Genomic DNA, 24,433 nt, shown 5'->3' with positions numbered 1-24,433 from the left:
TTTGGATTTCCTTCCCATTTAGGTCACCACAGAGCACTGAGTAGAGGTCCCTGTGCTCTACAGTAGGTTCTCATTAGTTCTCTATTTTATACATAGTATCAATAGTGTACATATGTCAATGGCTCCTCTGAATTCTTAAATATGCAGCCTAGGAACTGTTAACATGCATATTTCTAGGGGGTGTGGCTAGTAAGCAAGAAGAAATCACATTTATAACAGCAGCCAATACTATAAACCAACAAATGAGGCACTGAGTAGAGGAGCTCTAAAAGCCCCGTGTAGCTAAGAGTAGAGATGGGAAAGGATTAGTCTCATTTTACAACCTTAGGAAGACAACATGCAGAATCCTTAGGAAGATACCTGGGAACTAGGAAAGCTTAATTGGAAAGATACATGACTCCTCCACCAAAAAAAAAAAAAAAAGTGTTCTCTCTTACATAGTTACTGGATCCCTGGACCACCCCTGAAAGAAGATGCTCGGGGGAAAACAGCACTAAGTCTGTTTCTGCCAGGAGGGCACAGAGTCGAGGTGCCAGCTGCCCCACTGAGCAAGCATTCCCTACCCAGATTAGGCCCCTCAGTGAATGAGCTTGTGAGCACTGTTAAATCAAACACAAACGGACACTCGAGTATTCCCCGAGCAGACAAAACCAGTTTAGTCAGAGAAGCAAAGCTTAATTTAGCTGATTTTGCAAGACAAGTGAGGCTCACTTGACCTGGGTCACTTCTCACTTAACGCCTCTGAAAATCGTGAGACTTAAATTGTTCTCCCCGATTCATATGAGGGAACCACTACCCAATTCCCTTTCATTTAAGAAAATTCTATTGCAACCAATCACTGGGAAGAATCAACAGTCACTGCCTCCACGTTATATAAGCTGCTTTGTAAAATCTACCTCTGAGTCTCCTTCCACGTTTTGGCTGGAGCGCTCATGGTTTGCAAACTGTCTTTTTGGTATGTGTGTAACAGGGAAGAGCAAAATCTGACTCCATGTTGGATCTGTTTCTTTCGCTTCAACCTTTGCTTTTCGTTGCTTTTGCTACTGTAATCAATAAAAGGATGCTATCTATAACTGTAAGCATACATAATGGCCTGCCTCAGGAACCCTGCCCCTCTGTCTGAATGTTAAACTAAAGCGCCTTTGTTCAGCTCACAGGGAGACATTCTGACCCTGCCCACCTGTGAAAGGCTACAGAAAAGAAGAAATTAACACATCCCCTCCCCAATGCTGGCCAAGCCAGGAGATGTTCTGCAAGACTTATGGCCTTTTTACTTTACTTCCTCACCCCCTCCCCCTCTCTGTTCTATAAAAGAAACTGGCATCCAGACCCCAGTAAGTTGGTGTTCTGGGCTGCTAATCCGCCATCTTCTCAGACACCTGGCTTTCTGGATGAAGTCACCATTCCTTGCCTCAACACCTCGTCTCCCAATTATTGGCCTGTCCTGCAGCAAGCAGACTGAGCTTGGATTTGGTAACATGTGTACCATAAACTTTTACTAATTATGACTTCGGTGATTCATTGGTTTTGTTTCTGTTTTTTTCCTTCCTGAACTTTTGACAGCACTGAACAGCTACATGGCCCCCGGGGGGTAAGTAAGAGATCTGGTGCACCCGGTCAAAGCGAGGAAGTAGTCTTGTCTGGCCTTTAATGAGGAAGAATGGGGATTCTCAAATGAGGAGCAATTACCTAGGATAATGGATCACCATACCAAATGCCGCACATCTAAAGGAAAAACACTTGCCGGAACAGGAAGCTTCAAGATGGGGAACAAAGGAGTGAAAAAGAAAATTAGGTACCAAACAGTGAGTTTGTTTACATTTTCAGGAGACGGAGCAGGGAAATAGCTAAATGTTATCCATAAATAGCCAGGGACCAAGAAAGAAGGCACTTGAGTGGAAAAAAAAAAGACACTTCCGAGTGACGAAGAAACGTGAAGACAGCTTAAGTGGCAGGACTCCCTGTGCTGGTGAGAACATGTGAGGAGAATCATTCTTACTCCTTGGCACCATGTTTAATGGAACCACGTGTTGATAAATCAGAGCAGAGGGCAGCGTCCTGGAGGCTGAGGACCCTGGGAACCAGGTATCTAGAGAGAGCTCAGAGGATGCTTGGTCACAAGCAGAGGGCGTTAGGGACACGTGGCATGGCGGGTTCACATCTGAAGGTCTGTGCCAGGATGGGCGTAGACGTGCCGGGTGACTTCAGAAGGTAAAACCATGAACACAAATTGGAAGCTACAAGGATTCTGTCGCATCCCCAAATCATCAGAGGTCTTGTAATGATCAGTTGTTCATCAATGGAATGGCTGGGGGATGAGTTAACGAAGAGCCCCCTCCCCCCACCCTGATTCTGGAAAACAAACCATAGACCCCTGATAGAATCTAGTGGTTACTTAGGACTAAATCATGTTTCTATTCAAGGGTAACAGACATTAAAACCCATATGATTTTTATTTTACACTAAATGAAAAACTCAAGGGTGAAGATTAATTTCTCCATCTTTTAAAAAATATAAGTAATCTTGATATGGGCTACATAATTCAGCTGATAATTTAACTAGGTGCAATTAAACATGGGATTTTACAGTTATAGAATAATTGTCATTTTAAAAGAAGCAAGTTTTGGGGCTTGAGTGGGATGAGATGATCCAGAGTAAGAAGGTGTGAGAACGAGAGCCCATCCCACCCATCCCCACGACTGGAGAATACGCCTAGGGTTCTTTCTTCTTTAATGGGGACAATAAATGTCTCCCGCCTTTAGGCATGGTGGGAGAGTAAGGGGAATGGTGGAAAGCTCTGAGACAAAGCATTTCGGTCTCTTGCCATGCGGTTTCTCCTCCTCCATTACAATGGAGATAAGCAGTTTAGACAGCCGCCTTCATTCTTTCAAGCCACTGTTGGTCACATCCAGATATTTAACCGAGGCTCAGCTTCGGCTGCCTTGTGGGCCGCAGGGTTTCAGGGAAAGCGTCCGAGGCTCCGGGGACACAAAGATGATCAAGACAGCCCTCCGCAGCCAGCTGTCGCCCCCACCTCATCTCCCTCGTCCCCTCCCCTCTTGCTCTCTACCTGGTGGTAGTGGCCTTCCTGGTCTTTTGTGAGCTTTGCTAAATTTGTTCTTGCCTCTGGACCTTTTTACTTGCTGTTGCATTTCTTAGAAAACCCTTCCCTCATCTATGCGTGTGGCTCCCTGCCTCACTTGATGCAGGTCTCTGCTATACATCACCTCCACAGACACCTTTCACGACCATGTTGCAAAGTAGGCCATGACCATGCCACTCTCTTGTCACCACCTGACGTGAGAGTAGATATTTATTAGCCTACTGTCTTTCCCCTACTAGGATAGGCTGCACGAGGGCGAAGACTTTGTTGAAATAGTTAACAAGCATCTGTTGAATCTGACCATGTGCGCAGAGGACAAGTTCAGGGAAATAACCACTATTTGCTGCCGTAAATCTCTGGCCGCAGTGTTGACGTGTGGCTTTGGTGACTGGGGCCAGATGATGGTGGGCTAAATGGACCCCGGTGCCTCTTATCTATGGCCTATTCTAAAAGCACATCCAAGTGGCTATATGTATATGTATAGCTGATTCACTTTGCCGTACACCTGAGACTAACACAAGACTGTAAATCAACTCTACTCCAATAAAAATTTTTTAAAAAGAAATTGTTCTATGGATATTTGCATATTCACTTATGATAGTAATAATTATAATAAAGGGTAATAGTTGAAACAACAACAAAAATAAAATAAAATAAAAGCATGTCCAGAGGTCTTCTTGGCACCCACCCCAGACAGCCTCCCATGGGGTCCTTCCCAAGCAGGAAGCAGTTGTAGGCCCTTCTAACCAGACGAGCTGCTTGGGGGAAAGAAAGAAAGAAGCAACCCAAAGACTTCAAACAAAGAAAAAGGACACACTAGGCTGGAATACTCAGCTCCTAGCTCTCTGACAGTCCATCAAACCTTTACCTCTTAGCTCTAAGGTCTATCAATCATCCTTGGATTTGATCCTTTCGTACCAACAGCCTTTCCCTTTGTGGGTGGAGTGAGTGGCACGTGTGTGTAGGAACACAGAACACAGGCGGATGGATTACACATCGTTACACATCATGGATGCCCAGCAAGGAAATCTTGAAGTCCAACCTATGAAAGAGCCGGAATCTGCTCCTTTGACCTCTCCCCATACCCTGGAGCCCCCTCCCCCATCATCGATGACGGGACCAATAGTCTTTCCCTGTCCTCCTACTTCTCCACACCCCTTCCCGGCACCCCCTAGTTTGCCTCCTATACTGTCTCGGAGAAGCTGGTAGCTCTTGCTCATCAAATGGTCTAAAAGGGCACCCTGCTTTGGAAAGCATCTGATGTACAGAGAAGCTTGTACTCTGGGAGACCACCTCATTCATTGCTAATGATCATGATTTGGAGGGCAGGGCATTGCCCCCCACGTTCTTAGAGACTCCATGTGAGTCAGAGGTGATGTGGATCTGCACACAAGGCATTTCTGTGAAGCTGCTACCTTATTACTTTCCCTCAAAGCTACAGTTTAAAGTTACCCCGGTGTGAGTTTGTGCCCTAAGTATATTTTAAAAGAAAGGAATGGTGTGCACCAGGATTAAGTAGACCCAACGGGCATGTGTGGTGACAAACATGAACACCAGCACTAAGCATGTATGCAGTCACATGAAAGCAATTATTTCTATGATTTTAGGATCCTGAGAAGAGTGAAATGAACATGTGTTGTGGAAAGAGGTCACTTGGCATGGAAACAACCTAAATGTCCATCAACAGATGAATGAATAAAGAAGATGTGGTACATAAAAACAATGGAACATTAGCCATAAAAAAAAATGAAAGAATGCCACCTGCAGCAACATGGATGGACCTAGAGATTATCACACTAAGTGAAGTAAGTCAGACGGAGAAAGACAGATACCGTATGGTATCACCTATATGTGGAATCTAAAATATGACACAAATGAACTTATCTATGACACAGAAACAGACTCACAGACAGAGAACAGATTTGTGGTTACCAAGGAGGGGAAGGTGGGGAGGGATGGATTGGGACTTAGGAATTAGCAGATGCAAACTATTACATAGAGAATGGATAAACAACAAGGTCCTACTGTATAGCACAGGGAACTATATTCAATATCCTGTGATAAACCATAATGGAAAAGAATATGAAGAAGATTATATATATAATGGAATCGCTTTGCTGTAGAGCAGAAATTAACACAACATTGTAAATCAACTATACTTCAATTTAAAAATTTTTTTAAAAAAAGCAAGAGGTCATTTGAGATAAAATGACCTGGCTCTAGTTAGTCAAGTTATTCTCTCGTTCTGAACCACTGTTTGCTCAGCTGCAAGGATGAATCCCTCTCCTGTTGGTGTGAGAAGTGTAGCTACTGCATGGGAAGGACCTACAGGTCGCCCAGCATCAACAGATGCTCACAAAGTTGTGGCCCTTCCAATCCTCCAGCCTCACGCCTAATGTGATGCCATCCTCAGGTCTCTCTGGGTACCTTGAGCAGAATTTTGTTAATGAATTAAACAAAATTAAATTTAAATTACATGTTAATTCACTTTATGTCTTAAAATAAACATACGCCATATTGGAGCATGTAAAAAAAATCTCAAAATCATACAAGTAACAATAGAGGATCCAAACCCTCCCACAGCTGTGACTCCTTGGGCATTGCTTCGTATTTTGGGAGAGGGGCCATTATCCATCTTAAGAAAATAGCTGGCCCCAAATAAGCCTTCATCCTGCCTCCTGGAGACGTTCAGCTCTCTACCCATCGGGACACCAGTGGGTGGCTGGTTACAAGGGCAGTGTTAGCTGCCATTTGCGGAGTGTTTACTAAAAGCCAGGTACTGTATTATCTCACTTCATCCTCCCAACAACTACATGAGCTGGGTATTATAATCCCTGTTGGACAGATGAGGAAGAAATGAAGTAGGTAATCCAAAGTCACGTCCTGGAAAGTGGCAGAGCAGGGCCTATCATCATTTCTAGTCCATTCCAAAGCTTATGGGCTCCGTCCACTAACCTGAAGAAAAATAGGTCTAGCCAGTGACTCCCGACCTGGCACTTGGAGCAAGGGAGAGTCACCCACCCGATGAGGAATGTGACCTCAGGGGCACTTGGAGGGGTGACGGTCCTCTTCTTATTTGTCTCTTCTCTGACAGTACAATGCCTGCTCTTTGAGAATGTCTCCTCATTCCTTTGTCTCCTATTGCAGTGAAAATACCCCCAGGAGAGGCAACACTTAGCTTTTACAATCATATACAGGGCTCTCAGGTTCTTTCCTAAGAGTAGGTTTTGATGGGATTGGGTAGAAGAGAAGATGACACAGGGGTGATGAGGACCCTACAAGGAAAAGGAGGGGGGAACACAGAGGCGGAGGACGGGGTGCCGGGGGTGAAGTGGACCCGGTTCACTAGTTCACTTACTGAAAGTTCGGTCAGTGTTTCTGTCTAATGAGAAGCATGACATGGGAGCTTTTTCCAAGCTGCCTGTCACCATTTGCTTTTTGCTTTTGTTTTTAACAGAAAGGACGTCTATTTTTTGGAAATTGAAACCCTCTCAAAAAGTGTGGTTATATGAAAACATCTTTCTAAGGCAAATTATGAGAATCACCTCCCCGTGGAAGTGGGCTGAGGTCACGAGGGGCCTCAGCAGAACACTGGTGACGGGTTCCAGGAGCCGTGGACCCGAGCTGAGCCTGGCGTGTTAAGAGTGGAATGAGTTAGTTATGGTGATTTGCCTGAAAGATCCCAGTGTCTGCTGTGATTATAAGGAACATTTTTCCTCGATGCGATTATGCTGTTTCATTGAAGTTATTTCTGGAAGAGCTTGTGTCACATGAGGAAATAAGTGGAATTTGGAATTAAGCTCACGGTTGGGGCTTTCAGAAGATTTAGAGAGAGAGAGAGATGTGAATTACTGAGCTGGGATCTTAGCTTTCCTCTAAACCTCCTTTCAAGACAGGACCTAAAAGTCATCAGATTAATTTTTGCCAAGCTCTTCTATCGCTGAGTTTGATGAGATTCCAGCAAAGGATGAGTACTGAACCATATAATCTTTAAGATCCCTTCCAATTTTGTCATTCTACATTTTGGAGGAAAATCATCTTGGAGCTCCTAACTCATAAACGCTATCTCTTGTTTCAACTCAGTGATTTATGTTCTTCTGTTCTTCATCGCAATACTATTTGTTTGATTTAGTCCTATGCAAATTTCAAGAAAACTGTTCGATTCGAAAAAACAAACCCAGCTTGCCCTGCTTATCAGCTAGGGAAAGTTCTAGTGTGTTTTGGTGGCCGGAAAAGTGATGGGTAGCTTTGTGCGATGTGGCAGAGACAGAGTGAAGTGTCAGCTAGAAAACATAAGATGACCCTTTGCTTTCTGAACATGTGAAGTTTCTGGCTGGGTGCTGGAGGATGACAGTTTCTCAACCCCATTTTCATCTCTATGGCGCTAACCACATCCAGTTACAAACTCTGTGCTCAGAATAGGAGAAAGGACAGTAACTGGACCTGCTTCAATAGATCAGGAAACTGTATTAGCATTAGAATAACCAACATGAAGAAAACAGGATTTGAGAAAAGATGCTTCAAGTGAATGGAGAACAGCCAGCTAGAGTGGCGATCAGGTCAGCCAGCCTAGGAGCTGAAAGAGCAGTGTTGGGATTGTTGGAAAACTGAGGCTCTAGAGCTGACGCTGCCATTGACTGGACACGAAACCTTGGGCAAGACATCTTCCACCTCTGGGGCTTGGCTTCTTCATCCATAAAACAAGGTGGTGGTGTTGTTTTCAAGTTACGTAATATTTATGTAGAGCTCCCTATGTCCCAGGCACTGAGGGAAGTGTTTTTTAAGGCTCTCATTTGATTCTCCAAAAGTCTTGGGCCTTGGAAACGCTCCAAGAGCATATAGAGAGACCGTAACTGAAGCAGCTCCTGCCTTGGCCATTGGCCTCCCCTTTCCCCACAGGATCCACACAGCAGCCCCCCCATCACCCTTCTCCCTGCAGGTCAAGGGATTCAGGAAGGAAACCTCCACGCAGAGATGGAAACAGGCCTGGAGAAAAGGCATCTGAGAACGGACTTGGCAATTTTCTTTCTTTAGCCTGGGAAGATCTATTTCTGGGGCTGGTGGGAACAGTGACTGTGAAATCCGAAAAGACTGAGGAAAGATCTGGCCTGGCCTGAAGGTAGAAGGAGCTGCACTAAAGGATGAATAGGGTCGAATGGCCCTGAGGTCTGGAGCCCAGCAGCAACTAGACACGGGGCTTGTGCTGCCTCTTAACTTGGAGCTTCAAGGCACGACTCACCTTTAAGGGCTCATCTGTCCAGAATGGTTTGGATCAAGTGCTCCAGGAGACACGGGAGTTCTTTAAATCAAGCTCTAAAAGCCCTTCCCAGCCCAACCTGTGGCTATCAAGGAGGATTTGTGTGTGTGTGTGGCGGGGGCATGGAGAAGGAACAGTTGAGCTCACCTTCACGTGAAGAAAAAAGCTCTTGGTGGAAATCTGACTCGGGAAGGTATAAAGTGTTAAAGCGATTGATGATCTGTGGTTTATAAAACTCTGTCGCTGTATCTCTTAATCTGGTTTCTGCACTGGTAGCTGGGGCAGGGCCCTCACTGGTCTGGGAGTCAGGAAATCTGCTTAATCCTGGCTCTACCTACCTAGCTAACTGCAGCCTCTTCATTTAAAAAAAAATGCTGAGAACAATCTCTGTTCTGCCGGGCCCACAGGGTTGAATCAGATGAACTTTTGTCTATTAGAAGTTGGAAATGGTCCACAGCAATCAGATATAAGGTTTTGTACATTGGAAGGAGAGCTCATCTGTCAAAATAATCTTTGAGTCAGAAACGACTGGTACTTTAGGTTCATCATTTTCAAATGTTCTTCCGTAATTACGGGCACAGATAGAAATACCAGAAGGAGGCGGGAGGATCGAATGGTTGCCGTAGTCATTTCTTTCTGAATCACCTTTCTTTTCTTGGAAAATGGAGAAAGAGATCAAAGTTGACAATATCAAGGAACAAAGGCATAGCAAAATTATCCTCAGATCACATGACCTGGACTTTCTGAGCAACGCTGAGTGAACTTACATCCAACTTGAGCCCAAGAGACTCGTGCAGAAATCAGAGAGCACAAGGAACTTGCTGGTAGGTCAACCTCATTTCAGGATGTGGAAACAGCACGGAAACCAAAGGAAGAAGATGCCAATATAAGATCACCTGGGCTTTTTGGTCTGAGAATACAGTACACGTAACTATTTAGGGATCCAAATCCACTTTAGGGAAATCGTAATTGGAAGGCAAATTACCTTATACTTTTCCACCCATGGAGAAGCTGAGAAATGAGAGTTATCTCATGGTGGGGACCTAGGCTTGTAGCATGAATGATGTGCCCCCCAAAGATGTTCACATCCTAATCCCTTAAACCTGTGACTCTGTCACCATACATGGCAAAGGGCACTTTGAAGATGTGATGAAGGACCTTGAGATGAAAGATTATCTTGTGTTACCAGGGTGTAATCACAAGAGAAAGAGGGAGACAGGAGAATCGGGGCCAGGGAAGGAGATGAAAGCAGAGGTCAGAGACGGGGCCGAGGGGACTGGAAGACCTGCTGCTGCTGGTTTTGAAGATGGAAGAAGTGGCCCTGACCCAAGGCGGGCAAGCAGCCTCTAGAAACCGGAAAGGCAAGGAAATGGATGCTCTCCTGTGGTATCCAGAAGGAACACAGCCCTGCCTGACCCACTGCAGATTTCTGACCTCTGGATCGGCAGGATAATGAATTCATGTTGTTTTAAGCCGTGAAGTTTGTAGTAATTTGTTCCAGCAGCAATAGGAAAGTAAAACATCAGAGGCTGCTAAATTTGATGCCTATAAATCGAGGAAGGGCATTAAATTAAAATGCTATGACGTGACTGAAAGCAAGATGCTAAAGACGCGAAGGAGAAATCATTCGTTTCCTTTAATTCCACGGCTAGTGGAGTGGTGGTGAATTGTATTCACTGGCTTCCCATCGGTACTTGCCTTTTGTTTCCTTGTTATGAACACACACACACACACCACTTAAAATAGGAAAAAGAAAAGTTCTGTGGTGGATCTGAGTCCTTCCCCATCTCCCAGCTCCCCGGCCCTCAGAGGCTTTTCAGTCTCGGAGGCAATTGTTTCCTAGACTCTAGGCTACCTTGAAGCAGATGTCGTGAAGGAACAATCTTAAGAATTACGCAGCAGGTGATGCTTACGAACACCTGTCAAGAACAGACTCTGGTTCCCCGCAGGTCACATGTGGCAGGACAGTTTGGCACCGAGACCTTGCTCAAACAGCTGCTCTGTGGATTTGAACTTGCGTGCTGCATTGCCCTGGCACAGGCGAGAAAGATGGTGGCTTGGCAGGCTAAAGCTGTTTGGCTTCCTTTATGTGCACAGGATGGGCCATTTTTCCAGTGCCTCAGTGGTAGTAGGAACGACGGCATTAACTCTTTAAAGGCCATGGAAGGAATGTGAAGCACCATTCCCTGGAGCCCCAACCTCTCAGCGTCCTGCCCGGACAGCAGCCTGGCAGTAGACAGGAGCCTCTGCTTGGCTGACACAGATCCGGCCCAGAGAGGAGATACGACAGTCACTAGACCATTTCTCTACAGTGATGAAACCTCTGGTTAAGTCAGCCGCAAAAGTGTCTCAAGGAAGCAAGAGGGTACAATATCTGATCGGAACTTTACAACAGAAAGACTGTATCAACAGCATGCTTGGGAGTTTTGAGTTACGTAGGCACAGCATTGATGATGCAATGAGTTCACAGTTACTCTACCCTCTCTCCTCCTCCCATTGCCCCAGAATGTGACATTATTACAGAGAAGTCAGTAAAGGAATGACGGGTAAAAGCATTCTGCTTTCCCTTTGAGCATTTTCTTGAATTTCAAAAACAACGCAGCTCCCCCCATTTTACCACCCAGCCGATCTCTCCCCTCATTCTGTCCCAAGAAGTAGCTTCTGGAAAGAGAAACCATGGGGTAAAGTATTTCCAAATACCATCCCTTTAACCGGGGCTTTAAGGAATATAACCTTAAACTTGGAAAGAACGTTGACACCTACATGCTCAGACGTGAAGGCAATGAGCCTGGGGACCGCAGCCATCCCTTTCTCCTTGACCTCAGGGAACATCTTAAAGCGCGCAATCAGCATAGCGTACATGTTGGATATAGCGCCACCTAAAGGGCAGAGCAAAAAGTTACCTCTTCTAGTCACTGTCAACGTCATCATTTCACATGCAAGCAACATTCCTTATTTCCATTGACCTAGAGTCCTCCTTGGACACAGGAGAATACCTTCTTACTGGCTGTCCTTTGAGTTGAATCCACAGACTCAAAGGCACTAGCTAAGAGGGTCCAGAGAAGGAGCATTTAGCCCAACTCTAGGATGGATGCCAGCCTTCCACACCCAACTCTCACTGGGGGACTGCAGTTGACTCTGCTCTTACTAGGAGCCCTTTGAAGAGGCTTTTAAGAACTTAAAAAGTGTTGCCTTCCTTCTTGGCTTGACAGTGTGGTCATTCTGCATTAGGCCTGTGATAAACTTATATCATGGAGAGGGCATTTGAAGAGGACACTTCTTTTCATTTCAGCTCATGCAATGCCTTGCACTTGGACTGAGAAATCAGTTGCTATTAATGAGGTGGACTGTTAACAGTCCTTATAGGATGAGGATAAACACCCAAGCCCATCTCATCATATTCATCTGTTAATTCCCCCCAAATGGTTCTTCCCTCTCAATGCCATCATTGAAATATAATTTTAATGCTTACAATTTCATCATTATAGGAAAATACACAACAAAGGGAATTTGAAGTCCATACTGAATTACTCTTCATGTGTCATCCTAAGGTTGGCAAGGATTTCATACCATAAGATCTGTATCTTATAAGAGAGTCTCATTTGACAAGCAAAGGAAAGTGAGCTTCTCCCCAGGATTGTTGGAAAGTTTAGGATTTTTGCTGACCAGGTAAAAGACAGATCGTTGTGAATGCACATGGATATGCTGATGTGGGAGCTGTGAGACCACGAGGCAGAGTGAAGACACAGCGAGCCCCCCCAACCCACAGGGGGAGGTGCCCGGGCTCTGCCATCACGTGAGTTCTCTGAGCTCCTTTCCCTTCTGGTGGCTGTGGAGGAGGGTTCTCTGTACCAAGCTGGATGGCCCACGCAGGGCCATGACTCTGCCTTGTCTCTGCCCTGGGCTCTGATGCAAGCAGGCAACCTGGCAGAACAGCAGTAGTCACCCAGAGCCTGGCTTTGTCATCAGTCAGAATGAGGGCAGTCCCTACCTCTTCCGGACCCCAGAGACACAGAACTAGAATCCAGGTCAGGGCTGCTCAGAGCAGGCCTGACCGTGCAGGATGCTGGTGGGCAAAGGATCAGCTTTTAAAGGAAGTTTCACTCTAGCTCATGGTTTCTCCATCCTGGCACTCAGGGGTATTCCAGGCTGGGTAATTCCTTATGGTGGGGCTTCCCTGGGCATCCCTGGCCTCTACCCACCAGACGCCAGTAGGACTACATGCCCCCCGTCCCCAAATGAGTTGTGACGATCAAAAATTTCTCCAGAGACACTGCCAAATATCCCCTGGGGACAAAATAGCTCCCAGTTGAGAACCACTGCCCTAGTTCTTTTCAGAGAGGCTGGGGAGAAAGGAGGGAGGAAGAAAAAGGGGAAGATGGACACAGAGAGAGTGCACTTCCCAGGACAACTGTCCAGGGAGTCCCACTCTGCTTCCCACTCTTAGTCTCATGGCTCAGTCATTCTCCATCTAAAGGTTCAGCCGTCCGGAGAGGGATGAAGAGGCTCCTGGGTCTCTGGACAGAGCAGACTGCACTGTGTCACACAGGCAGGAGGACAGATGCATGAGCCCTACGTGCTCTTCTTTCCCAGGAATCTCCCAGAGAAAGGGTGCAAAAGCAAGACCCGAAACATTCTGAAAATCCTGTTAGGTACGAAAAGGTTTGTGCAAGATTTCCCTGAGCAGTGACGTTCTCTAGTTCCCTCTGGGTCCCGGATGAGGGTTACATCCCGTAAACAGATTTCTTCTAGAAGTCTCAAAGGACTTTCCATGAAGCATGTCGCCTCTGGCTGTCACAGATGGAGGTGTAAGGACACTGGGCTGCGCTATATATTCAAGCACAGACCTAACTCTTCATGTCTAGTCCCAGGCAATGGGACTCTCAGGTCTCAGGCACATAGATATGGGATTTCCCTTATGTCCACCCCTTAAATCATAAGACCCTTTCCCTAGGAATAAGGCTGGATGCTACCCAGAAAGGCATCCGTTAACAAGTAAGGATGCTATGATCCATGTCTCCTCTGTAACGCCTTCTAGAAAGCAGGGCAGAAACAGGTTGCTGATGACCTTTTCTTTTGTCCCCTTCTGATTCTGCAAGGTCTGCATTACACTGTAGCCTGGCATCTACGGCTTCCACCTCGGGGTCAGAGCATGTGGGTCTCCAGGATCTAAGGAAGGAGTCTCAGGATCAAGTTCTAGTCTCTTCTACCTGATCGTTCCCCACCATTGATGAGGGTGGCAGCCCTTAGTCCATATCTGGCTTAGCAGAACTGCCAAAGAGGAGGCTTTCTCTGGCTGTGTATTTTCTGGGGCAGGTGGGTCCCAAGACCAGCCAGGTAAGTTAGGCCTGGCCCAACCCCCCTTAGCCACCTTTTCCGGGGCCACAGGAGCAGCCGTTCTCTTCCCACTCTTGGGAACCATTAAAAGAGAGCCCAAGGTGCTCCTGGTTGCCTCAGGACAGCTCAATCACACAACCGATCTTACAAGAGAGGGAAGAATAAAGGTAGAGACAACGTTGATCTCTGTACCCTACCTAGTTCCTCACGAAAAAACACCTTAAGAGCATCAGTTCCAGTTAATGATGACAAACTTCCCTCAATTGGGGATGGTTTTCCAAAGGAACACTAAATACTCAGTTCCCTACAAAATAAAGCTAGCTTAAAATTCATCACGGCTGATGTTCAATGACTTTAAATTAAAAAAGGCAAATTTTCCCTTTCATTTAACTAACACATCTTCCTTCAGCCCCTGAAAACATATGCTACGGCTTTAAAACCAGAAAATAAAACAGCCGATCTGAGCTCGCAGATAAAGCTGCTTCATTTAAGGCTTGGCCCTGAGGCCACTGTTACTCATTGTCATTTCTTCCTTCTGCCTTCCCTTCACTTTCTCTCTCCCTCATCACCCCCTTGTCTTTGTAGATCTGCTGAAGAGGGATCCCGACTTGGCCTTTGCTCTGCCTGACACAACGGCTGGTGCGGCTCTGGCCTCCCCAGTGGGGTGAGCCCCGGGGCAGTAACACCCATTCTGAAGACCCCTCTCTTGCCGCTGAGGAGGTGACAGTCTGCACGCCAGCTTTCCTTTCCACGGGTCAGTGACTCTCTCTCTTCCCACTGCCTTCCTAACTTTTATTTCATCTCCGCATCAAACCAAGGTCACGCACACAGACCCAGGAACCAAAAGCAGGACTTTCTGTCTCAGGTTGATTTTCTTGGCTGGAAGAGGTGTAAATAACGGAGCTGAGAATGCAATGGCTGGTGATAAAAGGCAGGATGGGAAAGACTGGAAGATTGAATGACATCATAAAGAAGCAAAAGAATGAGAAACCTCTTGAAGAAATCGTCACCCTCTCTCGTAGCTCTAAGAAACTCCTCCTTTCCCTGAGGCTTGGGAGAGTGAATTCTCCTTATTCTATAATTCCCTTAGTAGGAGTCTTTCCTCCTTTGTTCCACCTGATCCGTATCCTATGTGTAGGATCACAGTAGAAGTACTGGGTTAATACCATTGCTGATTATGCTTTTTTTGAACACAAATAGTTAATATTCAAGCATGGTGTAGTTGGCTTGGAGGTGTGGTCAATGGTCACATGCACTTAACTACATTCATTCTTTTGAGCAGTATATAGCCTATTTAACCTAATGCAGAAACACAGACTAGATATTTAATCATGTCTAGGTTCATAATAAGGCATGACATATCAGAAGAAAAAAAACACAAAGAAAAGTTAAAATATCATATACCAGGAGAAAATATCCCATCGCCAGAGCCCCCAGGCCAGCCAATGATTTCTCTCATTTTCTTTAGCGTGACATATTCCAAAAGCACAAATACTGGAGCAATTTCATAGGTGAACCTGAAACGTAGTAATGGCCACATTTTATGTCCGTAACTCAAAGGAATAATTCATCATTACAGTATCTACAGAACAATTTCAATCTACAGAACAATTTACCATTGTAGCACTGGGCAGAGAGAAAAATGTTTTGCTCAGTTTTCTATATTCCTAAAGTCAAGAGCTTCAATCATTGGCTTAATGAGCAAGGGTCATTTATCACAGTGAATAAATATATTGCAGAGTAACATTACAACACTATCTAAAAGACAACATCCGGTCCCATTGCTCTCTCATATTATACATAATTACAAATCCAACATGCCCCAAAATGTCCCTTTGGTGTTTAGAACATGGTGTGTAACTTTGATTGCATGAAAGATATATCAGGACTATCTTTTAAGCTAAAGTAAACATCTATACTCCTCTGAAGTTCGTCTCACTATTTTAGGGGCTACTTAATAAAAAGAGATTTTTCACATGAGAGGTAGAATAAAGATTATGGAATCTCATTAATAATTATCCTGGATTACACAAAAACACGTTTAGCTACTTACATGTTAGTGTTTGCTGTTGATGTCAGCCAGTCTGCTGCTAATCCAACCATATCCAGTCCTGTAGAAAGTTGATTGAAATATCTGGGATGCCCTGAATTAGACAGAACACCAGAATCAGGATGAATCCGATGAAAATAAATGCTTCCGAAACACATGATTTCTCTGCTAAAGAACCTTGAAAGATCCTTCAGTAATAGGAAATGCATACTCAGAAACCCATCTCTCTCACTCACACACACACACACATCCCAAAGGAGCATTTCATTTAACAAGAGAAACTGTTTTGGGTTTTGATATTTCTTAAAACATACTCTAAAAATCTTCCTTTAAACATACCCTATAAAAGAAATAATCATGATTTGCAATGTGGACACTAGTTTATTTTCTAGCATTCTTTCAATATATTTGCAAACTCAAATGCCGGTGCAATCCAAAGCTATTCAAAGACAGGCGACTTCTTGTTTACACTTGTGCTGTTAAAAACTCCTTTTCCATTGAAGTTGTCCTGGGAATCAGTCATGTACCATGACATCCGCCAGGCATGCTAACATCCATGGTAATATCAGTGACAAATGGCTGATGATCAGAAAAGACAAGGCAAAAATGAGAAAACAGGACACTCTATTGAGTGGTTTGCCCTGGACTCAAAAGGTGATGACTGTCTAAAGATGATATGAACAGACCTAATTGTCAATTCTTTTCCGTCTGAATATTCGATCACAAACAACAGAGCTCCTTTGTAGTTGCAATTCAAAATAAAGCTAAATACAGTCAACATCACTGTCTTGTCAACAAGATACATGAAGGTATAGTCAATGGACTGATCAGTCTATTAGCCAGGCTTATCTAATTAACTCCTGGATTCCTCTAAAACTCTCTAAAGGGGTTGACACGCAAACACTCCTGAGGCTATTACTTAAAATGTGATTGTAAAGATCTCATTGGAATTCCACTTCCTTGTCTTGCCCCACACAAGCCTATCTATAAATCTGTGATTTGTTTAGCAGCAAAAATTTTGGAAGATTAACGATTATGGAAATAGTCTCTGATGAAAAGGCATCTGCCACTTACTGGACGCCTGTCTGAAGCCTGGGGATGTGAGAGTCTCCCATGCCAGCATGGACAAAACAAGATAAAGGAAGGCAATGGGGAAAGCAGACAAAAGTCAACACAAAGCTGATCTCGGGACCAGGACCAGAGCGTTTCTCTTATCAGCCGCGGCATGTGGCCAGACCATGAGACCCCGAGAAGAGATAGGAGCTGGGAAAGAGCACATCTTAAAGAGATTGGGGTTTGGGCAGCTCTCGCTCGTTCTCCGGCATTGTCTTACCTCCCTTTGGCCCTGCACGGTGCCCTTCAAGCTTTTTGCTCTGATGCAGACCCCGTCAGTCTGCGCATCCACAGAAAGGGAAACAGGCTCGCTGCTACTCCTCTCCGCCTCATTGCTCCCCATTTCATTAGCACTCACAGCTGAAATCATAGCCCTCTTCTCCCTCCTGAGGCCTCTTCATCCCTCTTTCCCTAAGCCATTTCTTTGAAGCGAGGAAATTAATAAGGATTAGCAAATCTATCCATTAATCAACTCTCTCCCAACTCACATGCATTTTCTGGACAAATCTGGTATCTATGAGCACACACTAACTCTATGGAAACGTTGGCATGAAAACCTCTGCATAAAATTGAGAGGGATCCCAAGATATGTGTTGTGCCCCAGGTAATCAGAAGGTCAATTCACCCGATGACTTCGGGAAACTGTGGAAAGAACTCTGATGCTTCATTTGCTTGGCTTCCTTCTTCCATAAATTTTTGACCTTGGTCTATTTCACCTAAATCTCTCCTGCCTCAAAATCTGCATTCACTGATAACGATGTGGAAACACGCAGGGAGATGCTTTGACAAATCACAACGTGTCCTCTTGATTTCCGCAGAAATATTATATTTGCTCGCTTCCCATGAACTTATAGGCTGCCGCCGAATCCAGGCAGGGTTCCCTGAGACCTGCCTTCCTGCTGTCCTAGCCGCTACTGCTGCTGCCCACCCCCCGCCGGCCCCATGTTGGGAGCCAGCGCCCGGCCAAGGAGTCGGGTGGCCACGCGCTGCCGCCAGAGACAGCGAGTTTGAAACCAGAGATTAGAGCTGCTCCCGCCTCTGGACCACTCCCCACAGATCAGCAAATGAGCCAGGAAGGACGCGCAGACTCTGTGAACAGCCAGCCGCAGGCAGCTGTGACCCTGGTGTCCGTTGGGAAGGGGCCCCAAGTCGGTCCAGGCTGCTCTCTCTGGACCCGCGACACACACCCAAGGATGGCCTGGTTTACTGATGCTTCAATGCCTTTGTCTCATGGCTGAGTTCAGAGATTCAAGACAAGATTAAGCCCTCCACCACCCCACCCCACCACTAGCAAACCCAACGACCCTAGCAAACGCTAATTATTCCAGAATTTTATCATTCTCTGCACTTCTCAGTTTTCTTTTGCAACATTCCTTACAGAGGTAATTTTAACAACGCATGAAGACTTCCCCCCTGCCCCTCACTTCTCTCTAAGCCTGGAGTCCAAGTGGAAATTAGGTTAAAGACTCTCAGTAGAAAGCAGATGATAACATGCATTTTATAAAAGAATCTTCTGAGGGGCATTAGCACACCTAATGGTAGCAGTGATGGTAACTGCTTCACAGACCCTAAATAGTACTAATTGTCAAATACAAGTTACAGCTTGAAACCTATAAACTTGCCAGTCAAAAAGGAAGGTGATAGCTGTTAATTACTTGAAATGCTATTGGGGGTGGGGGGAAGAACCGGAAGACTACATATGTTATGAATAATATTGACACTGAATTAATATTGATATGCCTTGTTCAGAAATCCAGCTCAATCATGCTTTTTCTGACCTTTAAATAAAATGCATTAGAGCTACACTGACCAACAGTTTCACAAGCATTACGGCAAAATCTAAGCGTTGAGTTGGCCCATCTTTTCCCGACACTAAATGGAACATTGACAGACAGAGCTATTACTATCATTGACCTACAACTTCCATTATCTTAACTCTTTAAATTGCATTTCAGACACCACCAGCTTTTAAGGATGAAGACGTGAAACATTTTTATAGATTCTTTTTGGCTTGGTAACAATCAAAATAACAGGTAGCAATTTACTGTTAATGTATTTAAGTATTACGTTGGGGAATAGATCAAATACAAATGAACTAAAAGCATTGCTCAGGTCTGCACCTACAGGTACACGAAAATCTGGAAGAAAAACCATCTTTAGTACCTAGTACACACATCATGTGGACATTGAGAATGAAATCTAAGAAGTCTTCAAAATTCATATTCCATAGATTGAGTCTGATAGAAGTCTCCGAGTTAAACTCTTTTCCCTATGTATCTAATTCTAAGCCTATACTTTCACAAAAGTGGATAATAATAGTACGGGAAATCAATTTCCTAAGGCTTCTATGCATATCTTTCCTCTCTGTTGGTAAAAAGAACGTGCAAAAACAAAACAAAACAAAACTAAGGGCTAAAAGTCACACGGCAAACATTCTTAAAACCTGTTGTTGATTAGAAGGATACTGATAATTCATGTAATTCAAAACTTGCAAAGAAAAAGATTAAGTTTCTAGGGAAATTAACATTTTGTGATATTTTACATATTTATTTGTTAGCAATTCTTTTTTAAGGCTAAAAATCAATTTAGAGCCACAAGATCTCCCCTCCCCCCAAATTCATTCACATTTATTTTTATTGCTTTAATGAAGTGTAGTGCCACCATGTATCAGGATGATTAGAGGCAAAGTAGAAAACGAAGGGGTAATCAAAACCTGGGGAGATGAACAGCTGACTTTGTGTAGATAAAATAAAAGCTTCGAGGGCACCCACATAAATGTTACACCTGGGGCTATAAAATGGATAGAGTGTAAAGAATACTATAAAAAAGCAATAAATACAAGATAGACTAAAAATGTTTGCCCTTAAGGATATCTGATTCTCCTCTATCCCTTTTTTCTTTGTCATATATACAGAATGGTTAGGAAGCATGAACATCCTTGTAGAACATGGCTGAATTGTTAAGCTAGTTTGTATTCTGTTTTCTTTTGTGTACATTTATTTAAAAACAGAGGAAACCCGGAGTTCAAATCTGAAGTCTTGGTCATTTAAGACAATGCCAAAATATTATCCTGCTGCTTCAACCATTACATGGATGGTTTGTCCAATTTCTGATGCTTTCTATGCCAAGGAAATACCAGCACTGCACTGGTATTTGGGCTTTTGTTTGGATCATGCCTTTTGCTCTTTCATTTCGAGATTCCCTTTCTTTCCCTATTTCCGGTCATTTCTACAGGCCTCTGTTGACAAATGGTTGCTTCTACATCAGTGGTTAATTTCCATGGTCAAATAGTGCAGTGTAAGATCTGATGATTTATATTTAGATAACGTTTCTGACATTATCAACTTCACAAGCATGAACAGTAACAGCAAAGGGTGCTATTGATGTTAATCATTCTAATCGTGACTATTTTCTTAAATGACAAAGATAACTTTGTAAACCTGAAATTATCACTAACTCCATAAAATGAAACATTTTTATAAAAAAAAGTAAAGCTTTAAAAGAAAAAAGAGCTTTATTATTTCTGATTGGACAATACCTGTTTTAATGGCATATTTTAGAGTTGTCTGGCAATGCATCAAAATCTCCTCCAGATTTTGTGGTTGGTCTGCCAATCCCCAGTTATATTCTTGAAGAAGCTCATTGGGGTAATGGAAGTCAATCACTTTGGTTGATCTATCGAAACTTTTCACCACATACTGAAGCAAAATGTCCATAACATCTTGCAGAAATGCCAAAGTGGGTCTTTCTCCATCACACGCTGGTAGCAGGTCTAAAGAATGGAATCAAAATGCCACATTTTAATTTTACAATGAAACTATCCAGGGCAAGTTTGTCAGCTGACAATTTCTCTTTGAACCGAGAGATTTTACGTTTTAAAAAAATCTTCTGGAAATGAGAGCATTTTCTTTAAAGAGGAGGGATTCTTCAAAGATGAAGGAATGAAAAAAATTCCGATTCCTCTCCCTACCCCAAATTATTTCTTGCATTTCAGTTCATAACTTGTTTGCTTACTTCCTTTCTTATTTCTTTTCTTTTTCTTTCTTTTTTTTTTAAGAGACTATGCCTCCATTCATTTGTTTCCCCGGCGTTCCCGCTAAATGTTATTTCTCAGTAAATCTTCTTAAATGATCACGGAAACACTTCAAGTCAGGAATGTTTGAGGAATGCCTTTGGGCATATCAGGCAAAATGGATCATGCAATGTTAGGATCTCTGGCCTATTAAGAAAGCCCACTGTTTCCAAAGACAGCGTGTGTGTGTGTGTGTGTGTGTGTGTGTGTGTGTGTGTGTGTGCGCGCGCGCGCGCGCATGTTTGGGTGACCGCGTGTGTCAGCGCAAGGGAGTAAAACCGCGCGCAGGTCTCACGTGAATCGTTCTCCTGTGAAAATACAGCTACAAATTACTCTTGCGATATAAAGACCTAGAAAGTCTCAGAAATTTTGAACTGGAAACTGCGTCCCACCCGAGGCCTCAGCGGCACCGAGGAGCGGACCTGGAGCCAGGGCGCGCGCGGGCGCCTCGTCCACCGCAGACCCGAGGGCGGCGCCCGGCCGAGAGCGCCGCGGCCCCGGAGCTCCCTTAGAACGCGGGCGCCCAGCGGCCGGCGCCCAGCGCCCAGCAGAGGCCGGGGTCGGACCGAGGGGGGCAGGCCCAGCTTTTCTCGCTGTCGCCTTAAGGTTCTCCTAAGGTCCGGTTCCGCCCTCCACTCGACGCCCCGGCTCAGGCTCCCGGCGCGGGGTCCCTCCTGGCCGCGGTGGGCGGGCCACGGCGAGGGGCAGAGGCTCCCGGGGGCCCCGCGAGGCGCCTTTACCTGTTGCGTGTAGAAACGCGTAGTTGATCCCCGCTTTGGGGCAGCTGCAGGGCTTCTGGTTGCAGGCGCAGGCGGCCTTGCGGGAGGCGGCCCTCGGGGGCTGGATTCCGCCGCTCTCTGCCGGCTTCTCGGCGTCCCCGTAGAGCAGGGCTGGGCAAGGACACGGAGCGCGGACCTCAGTCAGCCGCCCGCCGGCCCGGCTCCCAGCACCCCGCCCGTCCCCGGCCAAAAATCAAGAATCTCCGACCCTCGATGGGATGCGGAGGTGAGAAGGTGCCTTTGTCCCCCGCGGGCTCCGAGGCGCCTAGCCACGTCCGCCTCCCTCCCCCGGGCACCGGCACTCACCGCACAGCTTGTTTCCGATGCCGCCCGTGAACCTCTGAGCCACCTGACACCAGGCCCTCGCTGCAAGGAAAGACAGGCAGGAGGAGGGCGAGGCCGTAAGAAAAGAGCAGAAAGACGTGTGAAATTTCGTTCTTTGTGAACGACGTCAACGTCAACGGGGTCCGGGAAAGGCTGCCTGCGGCCCCGCACAGCGGGCAGGTGCGGGAGGCGCGCGGGAGGTGCCAGTCGGTTAGGGCAAAGTCCCCTTCCTGCCTCGCTTGGGCGAGTTCTCCTAGACACCGAGGCTGTCCATTTGCTCACAGGCTCTCCTTCCAGGCAGAGAATTCTCCCCCCTTTCCAGTTTTTCTTTTCCCCACCGCCACTCCGTCCCTCTCCAGGGTCCAGACACGACGATGGCGGCAGTGCCCCAGGCCCGCGAGTTCGGTGTCCAGGAGACGCCGCCGTGTTTTGGGGGCTCTCCGAGACTTCAGCGGAAAGGGCCAGAGATTCTCTGGGCATCTTCCCAGGGGATAAGAGCCTGTGGGGGGTTTGGTCTCTTGGGTCATCAGGGACACACCCCGAGGGCAGGGCTAAGCGTCCGAAGTTTCCCACTGCAAGTGGAAAAACCTCTTTCAATCTTCCCCAGCCCCGCAAACCCCAGTCCACCCGCAAAGCTCGCCTCCTGCAGGTCCCGGTTCTCCTACCTGTGCCAGGGTTCTCGGGATCCCCGGAACCATCTTCAGATGCGAAGGACCAAAAGCCAGAGCCGGGAGATGCCATCGGCTCTGCGAGGCTGGAGCAGGACGCCTCCGAATGCGAACTGTCGGCGAGCTGCCCTCCGATCCGCCCTGCACGCGCGCGTGCGTGTGTGTGTGAGTGTGCGTGTGGCGGGATGAGGACACCGCGCGGGGACCGGCGCGGCCGCCCCGCAGAGGGTGGGTGTCACACAGGGACAGGAAACGTGCGTGTCTGCGGGTGCGTGCGCGCGTGTGTGTGTGCTGGGATTAGAGCTTAGAGACGTGGCAACGCTCTGAAAGCTCTGGGGGTTGAACAGAGAAGGCAGTTGCGGGGTCCTCACAGCCAGGAGATGGGAAAGCCCGGAGCGCCGGAGCGATTTTGAAGGAGAGGGAGCCCAATAGGGAAGGATAAGGGGACGGCGGAAGAAAAAGCGGCAGAGGGAGGGAGCTGAACCTTGAGAGTGCGAGGCAGACAGTGCGCCAGAGCTGGAGTCAGAGTGAGTGGGTGGCAGGCGTGCGTGAGGCGTGATGGTGCCGGCTGCCCCCGCGGGCCCGGGTGCGCTGTCCGGAGCGCTCACGCGCGCGCCTCAGCAGGGGTAGACCAGAGACCTTGGCGAGGCGGGAAGGGTGGTCGAGACAGTCTTCTATTTGCCTCGATTGGTGTATTGTTTGAGGTCTGTCTCCCGCTGCGGGGAAGGAGGCGCGATTCCCGCGCCGCCTTCCTCCAAGAGGGTGCTGAGGTCGCTGTGACCCCGGGACCCCTGGCGACCGGGCCAGAATCGGAATCGGGAGCGGTTCGCGAGCCTGGGGAGGGGACGGTGGGGGAAGGGCATCTATGCACTGATGGGCTCAATTCAGCTCCTTAGTGGAGCCTAATGCCTGCCTACTGAGCTGCGCAGTCCCCGGGGGCGCACCATTCCTGAGCTTCGGAGCGCGTGGTCGCAGAACCCACCGTCCAGGTTCTGACTGACGGCTGGGGAGAAAAACTGCTGATTGAGGCAATTAAAATCTATGCTGGAATCTATCACCAAGGACCTCAGCCTGGGCAGAGAAATGAACGGACACTTCTTGGAAGGGGACTGGGAAGAGAGCTAGAGCCGGCTGGGTGGACGGCCGATGGGGGGATGGGATCAGGTCATTCGGTGACCTTGGCCTGCGGAGGCGCGCAAGGGCCCGCTGCTTACCTGTCACGGGAATCGGTGTGTGCGTGGGAAGCGTGCACCGCGTTTCCAGTAAGCAATCTGAGCTGTCCAAAGGCGGAAAGAAGGCATGGCCTGCTGGGCCCTCGTTTTAGAGGGCCTCAAATCAATGACGACCTGATCCCCCAAGGGAATCTTCACGATAGGGTGGGGTGGGGGGAAACGGGAGTTTCGCTATTTCTGAGGCTTGGTGGTGAGGGGTTTCTCCTTTCCTGAGAAAGTCATAATCTCTCCTCTCTTACATTTTCCTTTCTCTACAAGCTGTTAAACAAAGGGAGGGCGCCTTGAGAATTTGGGGCCCGTTGAGTTCGCGTTGCTTTCTCTTGGCAGTTAAGATCAGTGTCAAGCTTGCCTTGCAGCTCCTGGGTGCGCAGAGAGAGGGTGAGGATGACCGTGGCTGGGAAAGTGCTGCGTCCGGCCTCCCGCGGAGCATTCCTCAGCGTGCTGCTCCCCTTGGGCGAGCGCTTCTCATTTCCACTGTGTTCACAGGACTTTCTTTCT

General features: G+C 46.7%; 1 protein-coding gene across 1 annotated transcript in view; it reads right to left on the bottom strand.

Moving 5' to 3' along the window:
* Window positions 1-22,776, bottom strand: part of GAD2 (glutamate decarboxylase 2) — a gene marked incomplete at both ends in the record, with an annotated part of 65,698 nt that extends 42,922 nt beyond the window's left edge. The window contains 7 exons of the mRNA XM_082834669.1: window positions 11,124-11,239; window positions 15,102-15,214; window positions 15,751-15,841; window positions 20,399-20,632; window positions 21,673-21,822; window positions 22,018-22,077; window positions 22,701-22,776. Of these exons, the coding sequence (XP_082690795.1) occupies window positions 11,124-11,239; window positions 15,102-15,214; window positions 15,751-15,841; window positions 20,399-20,632; window positions 21,673-21,822; window positions 22,018-22,077; window positions 22,701-22,776 (840 nt within the window). The remainder of the gene's footprint in view (window positions 1-11,123; window positions 11,240-15,101; window positions 15,215-15,750; window positions 15,842-20,398; window positions 20,633-21,672; window positions 21,823-22,017; window positions 22,078-22,700) is intronic.
* Window positions 22,777-24,433: the final 1,657 nt, after the last annotated feature.

Source organism: Leucopleurus acutus, assembly GCF_964270905.1.
Source record: "Leucopleurus acutus genome assembly, chromosome: 1".
NCBI lineage: Eukaryota > Metazoa > Chordata > Mammalia > Artiodactyla > Delphinidae > Leucopleurus > Leucopleurus acutus.
Note: the sequence above shows the minus strand (reverse complement) of the source record. Positions and strands in the feature narration are given on the sequence as shown.